This window comes from Convolutriloba macropyga, chromosome 11 (assembly GCF_964194025.1).
Source record: "Convolutriloba macropyga chromosome 11, txConMacr16.3, whole genome shotgun sequence".
Lineage (NCBI taxonomy): Eukaryota > Metazoa > Xenacoelomorpha > Acoela > Convolutidae > Convolutriloba > Convolutriloba macropyga.
This window is the reverse complement of record NC_134478.1, coordinates 40,485,391-40,501,514: the sequence shown is the minus strand read 5'-3', so window position 1 is coordinate 40,501,514 and position 16,124 is coordinate 40,485,391. Positions and strand designations below refer to the sequence as shown.

The 16,124-nt window shown below is 35.9% G+C and overlaps 1 protein-coding gene across 1 annotated transcript; it reads left to right on the top strand.

Moving 5' to 3' along the window:
- Positions 1–1,691: 1,691 nt before the first annotated feature.
- LOC142349796 (uncharacterized) lies at positions 1,692–14,508 on the top strand. The gene is made up of 3 exons (XM_075401568.1): positions 1,692–3,800; positions 4,071–4,228; positions 13,581–14,508. Exons 1-3 carry the CDS (start codon positions 1,695–1,697, stop codon positions 14,050–14,052), a joined length of 2,736 nt encoding a protein of 911 aa, XP_075257683.1. The 5' UTR covers positions 1,692–1,694; the 3' UTR covers positions 14,053–14,508.
- The last annotated feature ends 1,616 nt before the right edge of the window (positions 14,509–16,124 follow it).

The following is a 16,124-nucleotide window of genomic DNA, read 5'->3' as shown; positions in this document are numbered from 1 at the left end:
TTTTGTTTTTATTATTAGTTTTATTATTGATTTCAATAATTGATCGGTGACCCTAATTTAATTGCAATAGTTTATTGGAACGACACTATTAATTGGCCAATATTTGGAAAAAATTTAAACCCATAATCTCTCTTATGGGAAAACTGAAACTCCCAGATTATGATTTTCTGTCACAAATCGTATGTAATTTGACATAAAGTGTAATTTGATATTTAGTGTTGAGGACCTGTTCGTATTAGAAAGTTTCATAGTAAGTTTAGCTCTAAAGAAATTAATTGTGACTGGCAAAGGAAGCCAACTGATACGGGAGTTGTCTTGAATTTCCGTAGCTGAGCACCCTTCCAACTCAAGAAAATATCGTAGAAAGGACTCTTCACCTCGTTTTTAAAAGCACATGGCAAAGTTTTGATGAAACTCTGAAGGAAAATGAAAATATTTGGTTTGGAAATCAATTATCTGAAGGTTGGACTTCTAGGATAATCAACGATGCTTTACATATTTATAAGTAAACCTCAACTGAAGAGTGGTGGCAAGAAAATACAACAGCTTACAGAAACCACAAGCGAAAGATGTTAAACCATTATTCTCGCAGTACTGAGGTCTCTTCAGCCTGCAATTGAAGTTAAAAAACGTGCAAAATGACAACCGTTTTCTCCACGCAAAAACTACGAACATGCTTACCATCCCTGAAATCTAGATGTGATAGCAATCTGAAATCTCATGTGGGCCAAACTTTTCGACATTTGACCACGAGAATTTCGGAGCATCAAAAAATTGATTCACCGATGGGCATGTTCTGGAATGCTGTGGGGCTCTGACAGCCTTTAATTATAAGATAGTAGATTAGTGCCAGGATACCGAAAAACTTGTGACCATAGAAGCTCTACACATTAGTAGACGCAAACCACAACTGAATACGCGGGAAGATTACAAGAGCGGGGAATTAACACTGAAATATGAAGTGCAGAAAGCATGTTCTGCCAAAAGAATTTTTTGAATTGGAATGAGAGCAACGTTAAATCGATCATAAAAACGAAAATATCCCATTCAAAACTTATAAAGAGAAAGACACATATTAACAGTTTTAAAGTTGTTTTAACATTTTAACAAACTTTAAGTGAAAACCTATAGGAGTTTTAGAAAAATTAGAAACTGTAAATAGATAATCAAGACACTTTACTGTATGTAAGCATATTTGTAAATATTTAACTTTGCAAGTTTTTTTTAACCTTAACAAGTTTTTAACTCCTGACGAAGCAAATTATTGCGAAGTGTTCGAGTAATTTAATAATTTTATATCGACTTTTAACTGCTTTAGATAAATAAATTGATTGTTTGTCTAGCCGATTAATTGCTATTAATTTTTTCCAAATCCCTGCAACACTCCCCTCCCCCGACCAGTCTACCCTCATACACCTTGAGGTTTGAACCCCCTCTCGTCCGGCCCTCACAACACTAGTACCCCCTCCCCCGTCGCTTGACCCCCACCCCCATGCCAGCCTCTCCAAGCCCCATCTGGGTACTACCGAATCCAACCGTTCGACTCGTTTGAGAGCAAATCGCCCGACGTTAGTCAGTTTTGCTAGCATTTACCATAAGTTGAGCGGCCACCCGTTAAGCGGGAGGAGGGGCCTTTTTAATTGACCGTTAAAATTTTCCGGCGTCAGCAGCAAATTTGGATTTCCAGGTTGAAGATGAGTTCACGGAATGAAAAATTAGAACTAGCACGGAAAAAACTGAAGCAGTTTAAGAAACAGAAAAACGCTGCTGCAGCGGATCAGAACTCAGCCAATGACGGACAGAATTTGTCATCAAATTCATCTCTCAATGGTAACCTGGCAGCAAGTTCTCCCGGTCGAGCCCACTCACCTTTGAGAGTAGAGGATTTTGTGCAAGATATTAATGAGAGAAGTTCAGGGAATCTGCTGTCAACTCCCAATAGTAACAGTCAGGGATATGTTATAGCATCCATGCCCCCACCAGACCCAAATCCCGTTAATTCACAAATCGTTCCTTCAATCCAGTTTAATAGTGCGGAGGAAATGTTCTCCTTACGCAGTGAATTAAGTGAAGCGGTAACAACAATTACAAAACTAATGAACGAGAAAAGTCAGCTTGAAGCTTTGGTTGAAGCTACGAAGTCATACTACACGGAACACTTTTCGAAGAACGCGGAAGCCTATGCACAACAAGTAAGTGAATATCAAAAATCAATGCAACAAGGAGTCCAAGAAATGGAAAAGAAATATCAATTAGAGATTGAGTACCGTAAAAAACTAGAAGAACAAGTCGGAGAATTTCAAGAAACACAGGAGAAATTGAAAAACGACAACAAAAACCTCACAACGGAGTTAGAGAAAACAAAAGAAATTGTTGAAGAAATTCAGGAAAAATTAATGACAAAGAACAACGCTGTTCACAACCTTGAAATCAAAAATGAAGAATTAACAAATTCTCTTGAGCTGGCAAATTTATCACTTAAACAGCACAGAGTATCATTAATGAATTTAGAAGACAACCAGAGCAAAGATCGAAAATCCAAATTCGAGATTGAGAAAATGCAAGCACAAGTGGACAGTGCCAAAGAGTCTTTGCAAGATTGCCAGTCGCAAAATAATGTTTTAAAAACAGAACTGAAAAACCAGAGGGCCTTAGCTGAAAAGGAGAGAACTGAGCTGAAAAGCGACTGCTTTGCTCTCAAAGAGCAAATTGAAAGCATATCTTCCGAAAAGGCAAAGTTACTCAAACAAGTCGAAGACTTAACAAGCAAGTTGGAGAATGTAGAAGTAACTTACATACCCAGAACAGATGTTGCCGATATCAACGCCAAACTTCAGCAAATGACAATTGAAAAAGAGGAATATCTGCTTGAAATTGATTCGAACCAGCGCAAAATTGAAAAATTGACAGGAGCTGTAAATAAAATTACGAAACAGTTTGATGACTTACATGAAGAGAACGAACAACTAAAATCACAAAGTGTTGACAAAACAGCGCTTATTGAGAAATCAGAAAGCGACCGAGTTACGATTAGTAGAGCTTTAACACAGAACACGGAATTGAAGAAAATGTACGACGAAAGCGAAACCAAGAGAGAATCGCTAGAAGCTCAAGTGAAAACTTTAGAAGATACTGTTTTAAGTTTCAGAAGCAAAGCGGAACTATATGATTCAACATTGCAAGAACTACTGTTGAGCAAAAACCAGTTGGAAAACCAAACTGAAGAAATGAAAGAACTGAAAACAGTTCTGGGACGGTATTCTGCAATTGAGCTTGTTTCCGTAGAAACGAATACTGAAGTTACGCCGTTAGAAAGTATACCGCAAAAAGAGTTCTTAGACGTTGCATTGGATCCAGTTTTCGCCGAGTCTTCTTCTGAAGAACAAATAGTTTCCGATGTGTCATTCGAAGCGCAGGAAGTACAAACAACGGAACCAGAGACTATTGAAAACAGTACAGAAACATCTAATGAATTAATCGAACAAAATCCTGAAAAATTAGAAGCGCTTTTGGACGCAAAAGAAACAGAAATAACCTATTTGAAATCGAGTTGTGAAAACAACACGTTTGAGATTGCACACATGAAAGAAAGAATTGAGCAAGTAGAACTAGAGAAAGAGAAAAGTGTCGAGGAGTATAGAGAGAAAGTGAGCATGCTTGAGAAGGCGCTGACTGAAAAAAGTGAAATTGTTGGTGATTTGGAGACGAAGTTGGAGGCTGAGGGGAAAGCCAATGAAGAGAGTAAAGCAGTATCTACAAATGAAAGCAAATCGTTAATGGACAACTACAGGAAATTACAGGTAGGTGAATCTTTTCCTGACTGCTAATATTGTACTTCTTACATTTTCTATCCGTGTTCAATGTTTGCTATCAGTGTTCTTCCGGCAGCTTACGAATCGAAAAGAGTTCGGTCTTTTCGTTAGTTTATTTATTAAAGCAGTTGAAGGGAACTTCTAATGTGTGCTGTTACCGGTTTTCAAACTGTTAAAACCTGTTATTATTCTTTAAAAAGACACTCTACAATTTCTGTTCGATTCTTGAAAAACTAGCTTAAAATTCATTCACATTAGGTGAAGATGCAGGCCCTGGCGAAAGAGTGTGAAGTACTGCGATTCCAGAACAACCAGCTTGAGACAACCAACACTAAACTGGCAGGAGAGAATGACACGATAGGAGACTACATCCTAATGTACCATGCTCAGAGGGAGGCTATGAAAACCAGAGACAGGTAGAAAAAATATGGGAACTTTCTTTTTACCCAGAGAGCAGCTTTTTATTAGCCGCGAAGCGATAGTGGTTGTTGTTGGGGTCATCGTGATTTTTTTTTTTACAATCCAAAGGATTTGGATTGTATTGGCATGCTGTCTTTTTTTAAAGATATGTTAATGCTTTTTTCGGCTTTTTCACGTCAGTGAGAAGTCAAATTAGAGTGGTGATTTTAGTCACGCTGAAGTACTAAAGGGAGAGAAAATTAGAGTAGGTTTAAGGCGTGATTTTTTTCAACCAACTTTTAAAGTGGAGTCAGAATTGGTGTTTGAACAAATTTTCGGTTTTTGAGAGGGAGTTTTTCACGTGCGTCAATTTGACTTCTGTTTTCAGAGTTTCTTTTCCTTGAGTGCTTTTAGTATGATAAATGTGTTCTAATTGCGTCTAGTTGAAATTGCTAGAATTCATCAACGGGCAGCTGAAACTTTTTGTGACCTGGAGACTTTTTGTCAAAAAAAACATTAGAGAATATTTGACTTTGTCCACTTAAAAAATTATTTCTGTTGTCTTAGCACTTATTTTCATCAATGACAGTTGTCATTGGTTGATAATGAGGCCAAGAAAACCTAATTAATGGTCCGCGTTAACAACTTATTTGTTTTCATGACTTTGACACTACTTATTCTCAAAAATTATGAGTTAATTTTTGAGTTTTTATTGTACTTTTGTAATTTTTGTTGTTTTATCGTTAATTCAGTTTTTCTCAGTAATTCGTTACTCTCTCTTATAACAGGCCTCATAGGTTGTTAAGAGATTTTTTAAGTTGATTAAATCGTTTCTATTCAAAGCTATGACTTTGATATCAATTGTTTTCAAGAAATATAATAGAACTTTTGAGTTTTGCGAGTTTTTGTTAAATTTATTATCTTATATCTTTGTCTCGTTGTTTACCGTTTTCATTGGTTGCTAAAAAATTTTTCTTTTTGTTTAAAATCTTTTCAATTCATAGCTAATGCTTTCTTGTATACGCTGATGTATACGCTGCCCGTTTTTAAAAACTTCGTGATTTTTTTAAAAAAACTTTGTCACTTAACCTGATTAATGACAAGTTTCATCGATTGATAATAAGAAACAAGGGAATTTAATTAGTGGCATGCGTTCTTGGAAGTCGTTTTTTGATTTTGAACATGTCTTCAAAAAATATATCTGGTTTTTTAGTCTGGCCTGTTTTTTTAATAGCCGCGCAGCGATAGCGGGTGCTATTATTGGCCTCCTCTTGTTTTTTTTCGGCGTCGCGATTTTTGTTACGCCCATTTGACGTCACAACTACTTCAAATCTGCTTTTTGTTCATTCGTTCTTGCACTTTCAACTGAAGTGCTTGCGTGACGTCATTTTTCGCTCTTAGTGGAGTGAGTTTTTTTGTTCATTTGAGTGATTAAATTTTTGGTCACAATTGACTTACCTCATTCACAAAAATGAATTCCTAACTTTGAAATTGACTTTTATTTACTTCAATTAAAAGAGATAAGGTCAAGTGAATATGTGTCACGCTAAATGAAGGTTATTTGAGAGCAGGTAATAGAGGCAGCAAAAACTTATACTGATTTTTAATCAAAATATAACATATCAGCCTTCAATGAACAGACGAAATTTTTTGTCTGTATTTTTAACTGTTTTTTTTTGAGACTGCAGATGTACGAAGCTATTGCGGCCAGGCTATGTTTTGTTCTTGTGGTAAAATTGCTCAATCTCAGCGCTGTCAAACGAATTGTTCCCATTGGAAATATATTTTGGCCTATTTTTTGTCAAGTCAAAGCTTAATAAATTCGTTGGATTGTAATTCAGGACTTGCCCTGTAGGTTTTTTTATTCGTCGTCTCTATTGATGATTCCTGCGCCCATTGACGTTCTCAATTTCAGTGACTTCTACTACTTGGTAGTTAAATTTTGTGTCCGTGACGTCATTTGTTCTGCTTTTAGGTAAATTACGTGACTTACCTCACTCAAAAAATGACTTTGAACTCACTTAATGGGCATTTTCCTTATAGAGCGTATGTGTCTCGTAAAAATGACAGTCCGATCTAACCCCAAAAAGGCTAGTGGTCTATTAAAGGACTGGTGATCTATCTTATTTCTGTAGTTGTTTCATTTCAAGGGAAGGCCACAACCCTCTCGCGTTTTTTTGCCGGTTATCTGCTGGCTATTTTTGTTCTGACAAGCATGTGTCATCAACTTAATGCTTATTTTGGTAATGATAATGGTTTTAAGCCGCAACAGGTGGAACGGGCCAATCATTTAATATAGATACACCAGTATACACATGTAACTTGTAGCTGTCAATTATACACAGTACAAAGTTTTTAAGCAATGCTTTCTGTAAATTTTTTCGAGAAATTACTGTAGAGTGTGACTGTTTCTTTAATGAACAGTGATAACCGGTGATGAATTAAAATTTTTTGGTTATTTTTCAAATGTAAAACCACTATGCTGCGTTTTACCACTGTTATTGTGATTAATAGCCTCCTTCATCTTCGCAGCCGGCTATTATGGCGCTCCTATTTTTTTTAAAATCCAAAGATTTTGGACTGTATTGGTGTGCTGTCTTTTTTAATATCTGTTCACGCTTTTTTAGTTTTTTGTACGTTAGTGAGAAGTCAATTTGGAGTACTGATTTAAGTCACTCTGAAGTAGTAAGTTGAGCGAAATATCGAGTAGGTTTAAGGTGTTTTTTTTTCTCAACTACCTTTCAAGTGGAGTTAGAAATTTGTGTTTGATTGGTGTTTTCTATTTTTGAGGGATCTTCATGTGCATCAGTTTCTTTTTGTTTTCAAGGTTTCTTCTCCTTGAGTGCTTTTTACCTTGATGTGTTATCGCTTAGCATCATTATTGTTAGATCTTTGGTTGCTAAACAAATTTGGTATAATGCAAATGGTCTTTTCAGTTTATAGCTATTGCTTTCTGTGACTTATCCGCTGTTCGTTTGTAAAAAATTTTAGTGCATTTTTGAGTTTTGCTAGTGTTTGCACTTGTTTCTGCCTTATCCCTCAATCTCATTAACGACAGGTCTCATAGTTTGCCAATAAAGATTAAATTCTTGATAAATTCTGTCAATCGGTAGATTTTCAATAATACACGAAGAATTTAGACGACTTCCTTAAGGAGGTTAACGCAAATACTTAATAGATTACAAACTAATTAAAGATTCAGTTGGGATGAACACACAAAGTTCATCAATCAAAAGACTGTTCATATTATTTCCCAGCGATCTCAGATTCGTGCTCAAGGGTTTGCACTTGAAAACTATATTGAATATCACTTAAAGCAAGCAAGTATGTTGGGTGAAGTTAGTCGTCGGTAAGCCTACGTATTTAAACCAATGCACCCAACCAGCCTTTGGTATAGATCAGAGTTACAGAAATCAAAATGACTAAAGCAAGGCTAACATTAGACACCTAAGCAATTGTTCTTCTACAAAGAGCGATTAATCAAGGTGAAAAAAGTGTCTCTGAAACTTCATCCAAACGAAAAAATGAATAAAAAATAAATTTTATGTGGAGATCAAGAGAAAAGTGCAACAAGAGCGAGAAAGATTTGGTCCAAAATAGATTCCTTAGGGAGGTGAAGACGAATGAAATGCAAGAGCAGCTTGGATTGTGTGATTTCAGTTTGGATTAAGATATGTGTTTTCAGTTTTAAATGCTGTTTAATTTTTGATGTGTTGAAACTGTGATTCATGATATTGTGTCCAAATAAATTTTGTTGATGAATAGGCCCTATGCGATAGCGGTTATTTTTGGGAAAATCGTGGTTTTTTTTAATTCGTCGTCTCCATCGATGATTCTTACTTCTTGGAATTGATTTCTTCAATGACTTCAGTGACTTCTACTGCTATGCAGTTAAAATTTAGGTGCGTGACGTCATATCTGCTTTTAGGTCAACTGCTTGACTTACCCTACTCAAAAATTGACTTCTGAACTCACTTTTAGAACTTCAAATTCTATGAGCATTTACCAGTTAAAAATCAATAGTGCGCATCTAAGTAGCGCCAAACTTTTATGCCCTAATTCTTGAGTATTAGTCTTTAGTTTTTGATTTCGTATATCAATTTTAAAATTTTTTTAAGGGTATTTTAGACCGTGTGTGTCAAAATTGACATTCCGAATCTAACCCACAAAGTCTAGATGTCTTTTAAAGGACTGTTGGTCGATCTGTCTATTTCTGTAGTTTTTTCATTTCAATGGAGGGCCACAACCGTCTATCGCATCTAATTGCCGGTAGTCTGCTGGCTATGTTTGTTCTGACAAGCATGTGTCATTAACTTAATGCTTATTTTGGTAATGATAATGGTTTTAAGCCGCAACAGGTGGAACGGGCCAATCATTTAATATAGATACACCAGTATACACATGTAAGTTGTAGCTTTCAGTTATTACATAGTACAAAGTTTTTAAGCAATGCTTTTTGTCAATTTTTGCGAGAAATTACTGTAGAGTGGGACTGTTTCTTTAATGAACGGTGATAACCAGGGATATATCAAAAATTTTCGGTTTTAATTTAAATGCAAAACCATTATGCTGCATATTACCTCTGTTATTGTGATTAATAGCCTCCCTCGTCTTCTCAGCCGGCTATTATGGCGCGCCTATTTTACAATCCAAAACTTTTGGACTGTATTGGTGTGCTGTCTCTTTTTAAATATCTGTTCCCTCTTTTTTCGATGTTATCACGTCAGTGAGAAGTCAATTTGGTGGTGATTATAGTCACGCTGAAGTATTAAAGAGAGCAAAAATTGAGTAGGTTTAAGGCTTGATTTTTTCAAACCACCTTTAAAGTAGAAGAAAAGAGATTTACTTTCCCTATACGGAAAATAGAGTACATATTCCTGTTTAACGTAAAAGAATGACAAAGGCACACAAGAAACGAGAAATGAACGAATCCGCATCGAAACACAAACTAGGCTAAAACGTACAAACTTCAGCCCAATTGGATCGGTACAATAAAAGAAGGTGCTGATAAGTTCAGACAAAATGAGACAAGACTATTTTTTTCGAATTATACACGAGAAGAAGTTATACGACTTCCTTAAGGAGGTTAACGCAAATACTTAATAGATTACAAACTAATCAAAGATTCAGTTGGGATGAACACACAAAATTCATCAATCAAAAGACTGTTCATATCATTTCCCAGCGATTGCAAAAACGTGCTCAAGACTTTGCACTTGAAAACTATATTGAATATCACTTAAAACAAGCAAGTTTGTTGGGTGAAGTTAGTCGTCGATAAGCCTACGTATTTAAACCAATACACCCAACCAACCTATGGTTTTGATCAGAGTCACAGAAATCAAAATGACTAAAGCAAGGCTAACATTAGACACCTAAGCAATTGTTCTTCTACAAAGAGCGATTAATCAAGGTGCAAAAAGTGTCTCTGAAACTTCATCCAAACGAAAAAAGGAATAAAAAATGAATTTTTTTGGATTTCAAGAGAAAAGTGCGACAAGAGCTAGAATTATTTGGTCCAAAATAGCTTCTAGGGAGGTGAAGGCGAATGAAATGCTAGAGCAGCTTGGATTATAATGGGCGATCACAGTTTGGATTAAGATCTGTGTTTTCAGTTTCAATGCTATTTGATTTTTAATGTGTTGAAAATGTGATTCATGATTTTGTGTCTAAATTGATTTTGTTGATTAATAGGCGCTAAGCGATATCGGATATAATTGGGGACATCGTGTTTTTTTTTCAATTCCGATGATTCTTACTTCTTGGAATTGACTTCTTCAACGACTTCAGTGACTTCTACTGCTTTGCATTTAAGATTTAGGTGCGTGACGTCATTTCTGCTTTTAGGTCATTTTCTTGACTTACCTTACTCAAAGATGAATTCTGAACTCAATTTTAGAACTTCAAATTATATGAACATTTACTAGTTAAAATTCAATAGTGCGCATCTAATTAGTGCCGAAATTTTATGCCCTAATTTTTGAGTATTAGTCTTTAGTTTTTGATTTCGAATATCAATTTTGAAAATTTCTTTAGGGCTTTCTCCTTATAGACCGTGTGTGTCATTAAATTGACCGTCCGAATCTAACCCAAAAAGTCTAGTGGTCTTTTAAAGTACTGTTGGTCGATCTGTCTATCTTATTTCTTTAGTTGTTTCATTTCAATGAAAGGCCACAACCGTCGGTTGCTTCTATTTGCCGGCAATTTACCGGTTATGTTTGTTTTGATAGTTATGTTTCATCAAACTAATGGTTGTTTTGGTAATGATAACGGTTTTAAGCCGCAACAGGTGGAATGGGCCAACACAATTAACATAGATACACCAGTATAAATATGTAAATTGTATCTGTCAATTATACATAGTACAAAGTTTTTAAGCAATGTATTCTGTCAGTTTTTTCGAGAAATTACTGTAGAGTGGGACTGTTTCTTTAATGAACGGTGATAACCAGGGATGTATTAAAATTTTTCGATTATACTTTTTAATGTAAAACCATTATGCTGCATTTTATCACTGTTATTGTGATTATTAGCCTCCCTTATCTTCTCAGCTGGCTATCTTGGCGCTCCTATTTTTTATAATCCAAAGTTTCTGGACTTTATTGGTGTGCTGACTTTTTTAAATACCTGTTCACGCTTTTTTCGGTTTTTTTACGTTAGTGAGAAGTCAATTTTGAGTACTGATTTTAGTGACTCCGAAGTAGTAAGGGGAGCGAATTATTGAGTAGGTTTAAGGTGTGATTTTTTCTCAACTACCTTTCAAGTGGAGTTGGAAATTGGTGTTTAATTGGTGTTTCTCTTTTTTTGAGGGAATTTCATGTGCATCACTTTCTCCTGTGTTCAGTGTTTCTTCTCCTTGAGTGCTTTTTAGTTTGATGTGTTATCGCTTAGCATCATTATTGTTAGATCTGTGGTTGCTAAACAAATTTGGTATAATGCAAATGGTCTTTTCAGTTTATTGCTATTGCTTTCCGTGACTTATCCGCTGTTCGTTTTTGAAAAATTTTAGTGCATTTTTGAGTTTTGCTAGTGTTTGCACTTGTTTCTGCCTTATCCCTCAATCTCATTAACGACAGGTCTCATAGTTTGCCAATAAAGATTAAATTCTTGATAAATTCTGTCAATCGGTAGATTTTGAATTATACACAAGAAGAATTTAGACGACTTCCTTAAGGAGGTTAACGCAAATACTTAATAGATTACAAACTAATCAAAGATTCAGTTGGGATGAACACACAAAAATCATCAATCAAGAGACTTCATATTTTTTCCCAGCGATTGCAGAAACGTGCTCAAGACTTAGCACACGAAAACTATATTGAAGATCACTTAAAACAAGCAAGTATGTTGTAATTCAGGACTTGTCCTGCTATGTTTTTTTTTACTTCGTCGAGAAAATGTAATTCGCTTTACCTCATTTTGCCGCTTTTTCGACCTTCCGCATGAAATCTTTTTGACTTCTTCAGGCTAGTTTTTTCTTTGCTCATTATCTCAAAGTGCTTTTAAACAGAAGTTGCCCAGCAAAGCAATGTAATATGAACAGATTCATACGAAAACGAGGTCAAAAATAGAAACGGGATAAAACCATAAAGCCCAATTTTAGATGTCCGCTACTTGAAGTTTGTTATTGTAAGTGATAGTTACCATCTCTAATGGTTACTGGCATTGATACTAGCCCCTGTATCCTCTCATTAATTAACAGGAGTATGTCTAACAACAAAATGAAGTCAAAGTAGTTCGCACTTTAAAAAAGTTTTTATTTTTCACATTTTTTTCTGTTTTCTTCAATCCCAATCTGCTTATGGGAATCAATGGTGGATATTTTCTGGCAATCTGTCGGGTGTGTTGTAACTGTGCAGTTAATACGGGCTGGCGGTTGAAATTTTCTTTTTCGTCTAACGTTTCGTCAATTTTTAACCATAATTCTGGCTTTTCATTTTCCACATTTTTTTTGCACAAAGCAAACGGCATACGTGTTCTCCTCTCAAATTTGATCGCTGTCACTTGAATTGCAAACTCAAGGTTAGTTTGTTGGTTGACTGATAACCTTAGAACTACAGGCTAAAGCTATAAAATTGAATCATGCAGACAGCAGAAAGCAGAATTGTTGAAAACAAAAATTCTCAAAGTGCTCCTCATCTCTTTACTTGGTTAGAGCAGTTCAATGCTATTCAAATTTATTGAATTGAAAGTATAATAGCCGAGAAGATGATGACGGCATTAAAAAGTATTCTTTATAAAGAATACCTTAATGCCGCCATCATCATCTCGGCTATTATAGCTACAATTCAATGAATTTGAATTGTATCGAGGTGCTCTCGTTTTGAAGTCACATCAAAAGAGGAAGTGGAGCAAAAAGCGAGTGGTTTTTGGCATAAATTTTTTGTCACTAATTTTAAATACTATTGAATAAAAACATTGTCTGCCCAAAATTAGCTTTCTCGCTAGTGGTTTTTTTATTCATATGCGGCCATTTGATTTTGATAATTACTGTTATTTCGGTTTTTGATTGGATTTTTCTAATTGGGTTTCCCCACTCCATTCATAGCGCATTCTAGATCTATTTTTTTAGTCAATGAGAGTCCTTTGAATTGTAGGTCGGGACTATTCCTGATATGCTATTTTACTTCGGTGAACAAAATTTGTTTGCTTCACCTTAGTTCATAGCTTAAACATTGCGTGGAATCTTTTTGACTTCTCTAGGCTAGTTTCACAGCAGTTGATCAGTAAAACAATCTGGAATCATTAGTCATTATCGAAAAACGAAATTAAAATTAGAAACGGGATAAAGCCCATTTTAAGATTCCAGCTACTTGAACTTTGTTCTTAGTCTTAGCTACCATCTCTAATGCTTATTGGCATTGATACTAGCCCCTCTATCCTCTCATTAGGAAACAGGAGTAGGTCCAACTACGAAATGACATCAAAATAGTTTGCACATTAAAAATATTTTTGTACGAAAATCAGTTCTCTTTTTTTTCAATCCCAATCGGGGATTATGGGAATTAATAACGGCCATTTTCCGTCAATCTGCCGGGTATGTTTGGTCTTATTAAAATTTCTGATCTTAAGTTTTTACTGAATTGTTTCACGTACTTGACTTCATGACACACAGATTTTTGGTATATTTGTCATATATCTTCCGCTCTATATCTTCGTCATCTGCAAACGGACATTTCCAATTCTCTTTGTTTTCTATTTGCTACTCTGGCGTTTATCTTTACGTTGACTGAGGAATTTGACGGCGTTATTTTAATGACGTCATCTTGCTTCGATGCAAATTTTTACCTCTCCTCGCTTTGATGACTTTGAGGAGTCTAAGTTAACGTTTCATTGCACAGCTGTCTAAGTTGTTTGTTTACCTTTCAGGAGTAAGTCTGAATGCCTTGAGAAAATGGTAAGAGAGAAAGAAACTCTGACCGAGAAAGTCCAGACCTTAGAGTACCTTTTAACCAGTATTCTCACAACTGCAACTCAGAGTGCAAACACTCTCAATACCTCACTTGCTCAAACCACAGAAGACGTAGGTTCGAATCCCGGTGGGGACAGTACGGCATCGGGTGTTGTTCAACAAGCTCCGTCATCGGCACAATTCATTGATTCAACGGCGATAGTCGAATCTCAACAAAATGGCACAGAATCTGATGAATCAACGCCCTCGAAAGTTAACACTAATGTATCACCGAATATCAACGTTCTTAACAATGAAATCCGTGCAAAAATGATAGAAGCACTTGAAACTGTTAAAAGCGTATCGATTGCGAGTAAAGAAGAAACAGAATCTCTCAGTCGACATTTTTCAACGTGTAAATGCTGTGAAGGTCAACTGCTTATGGTTTAGGTTGAATAGGTGGAGTTCGTCTCATAAAGTTGAAATAATCGACATTTTAACAATCTTACAATAGTTCAAAGGTCGAAGTTCCGTTTTGTTCTATATGGATAAAAATAGGTAAAAGGAAAAAAACACTGGCATTCAAATGACCACATTGATACTCAAGTGCATGTTTGGGGTTTTTCGAAAGCCGACTTATTTCAACTTTATAGTACAGTCTATATATTTCCAGTTGTATGTTAACTTCGAACTGATAAACATAAACTTAAAATCATCATTAAATGGGGTTGAAAGTTATTCGGACTTACGATAAGATGTAAAGATAGGCTGACAAAGTGCATATAGAAGTTATCTGTTAATCTAATTTCCCTTGTTAAATTTGTTGTATAAATTTACTATTAGCCTGCTCTTCCTGGCATTGTTTCATTGTACAATTCACATAATTAAATTATAATGGTGCTCAGAGCGGTTTTTTATGCTGCCAGTTGGAGTTTAAACTTAGCACTACGTTGAGAAAACCAAGTTTTGCAACCCTGTATAAAAAAACCTAGTCTTGGAGGCGGGGGGAACTTATAACGGATTTCTTTTTAATAGCCCCACAGCGATAGCTGGGGCTATTATTGGCCTTCTCTTGGTTTTTTACAATTCAAAGAATTTGAATTGTATTGGGGCGCTGTCTTTTTTTAAAGATCTGTTCACACATTTTCATGATTTTTGAAGTCAAATCGGAGTAGTGATTTTGGTCACGCTGAAACAGGAATTGGAGCGAAAAAGCGAGTGGTTTTGCGGCGTGAATTTTTTTTGCTCTGAATTTAAAGTAGAGTGAGAAAACGGTGTTTAAACAAAAATTCCCTTTCTCGCTAGTGGTTTTTTGTTCACATGCGGCAATTTCACTTTGATTTTTAATAGCCGCCCTCATCTTCTCAGCCGGCTATTATAGCGCTCCTATTTTTTTTTTACTTCGTCGAATAAAAAAAAGTTTCGCTTTACCTCATTTTGCCGCCTTTTCAACATTTTGCGTGAAATCTTTTTGACTTCTCTAGGCTAGTTTCTCTCTTCTCTCATTCTGCTAAAAGTGATTTTGAACATCAGTTGCTCAGCAAAGCAATTCAAAATGAACAGAGTCAGTATAAAAGTGGAAGTCAGAAATAGAAACGGGATAAACCCATAAAGCCCTATTTTAGATGCCCGCTATTTGAACGTCGTTCCTATAAATATTAGTTACCTCTCTCTAATGCTTATTGTTATTGATAGTAGCCCCTGTAGCCTCTCTTTAAGAAACAGAAGTATGTTCAACTACGAAATGCCATCAAAATAAATTGGACTTAAAAAAATGTTTTTGTACAAAAATCTTTTTTTTCAATATCTTCTGTGATTTCAATCCCAATCATGCTTATTGGAATCAATGGCGGCTATTTTCCGGCAATCTGCCGGGTATGTTTACTGTTTTTAATTGCTCTCAAACGAAGTTTGTAGCAATTATATTAGTCCTGTCGGTCTTTTTTTATGCGATTTTTCGCTTGACCGATTTTTTGTCTGACGCTTTTGACTTTTCGTCCTCAAAAACGGGATAAACAGGTAGCGCCCTGCGGGCATTAAGTGCTCTTAGACCCTTTCAGCTCTGTTTCAGCCCAAACCGTTTTGGAGACTTGTACTTATGGTGTGAAGAGCGGTTCTTAGAGGTTGAAGACCCCCCCCAACTGTTGACCCCCCCCCCACTATTGCCACCCCCACCGCGCTATTGACACCCCCATCAGCACCCCCCCCCCCCCCCCCCGTGGTTAGCTACTGACGAACAACGGTTCGCTAAAACAAGCAAATTTATACAAATTTTCACAATTTTTTCAAGCTTTTTGAATTTTTTTTTCATTTTTTGAGTTTTATCAGCCCTAGATATCAAGGAACCCACTCTATAGTTTGATAGTAGGTTACGGCATGGTTTCTAGTGGTAATAGAGTGGTTTCAACATCGCGAATTGTTGCTTTTTTTGACAAAACTTGCAAATTTAAAGGTTTTTGAAAATTTTTGTCGTTTTTTTGGTTTATCCAACCTGAAAAGCCAAGTAGCCTCCTCTAGGGTGT

Excerpts from the sequence above, each read along its gene's own strand:
- LOC142349796 (XM_075401568.1), top strand. The coding sequence starts at position 1,695 with ATGAGTTCACGGAATGAAAAATTAGAACTAGCACGGAAAAAACTGAAG. Across the intron at positions 3,801-4,070 it reads ACAACTACAGGAAATTACAG|GTGAAGATGCAGGCCCTGGC; the intron begins GTAGGTGAATCT and ends CATTCACATTAG. Across the intron at positions 4,229-13,580 it reads GCTATGAAAACCAGAGACAG|GAGTAAGTCTGAATGCCTTG; the intron begins GTAGAAAAAATA and ends TTTACCTTTCAG.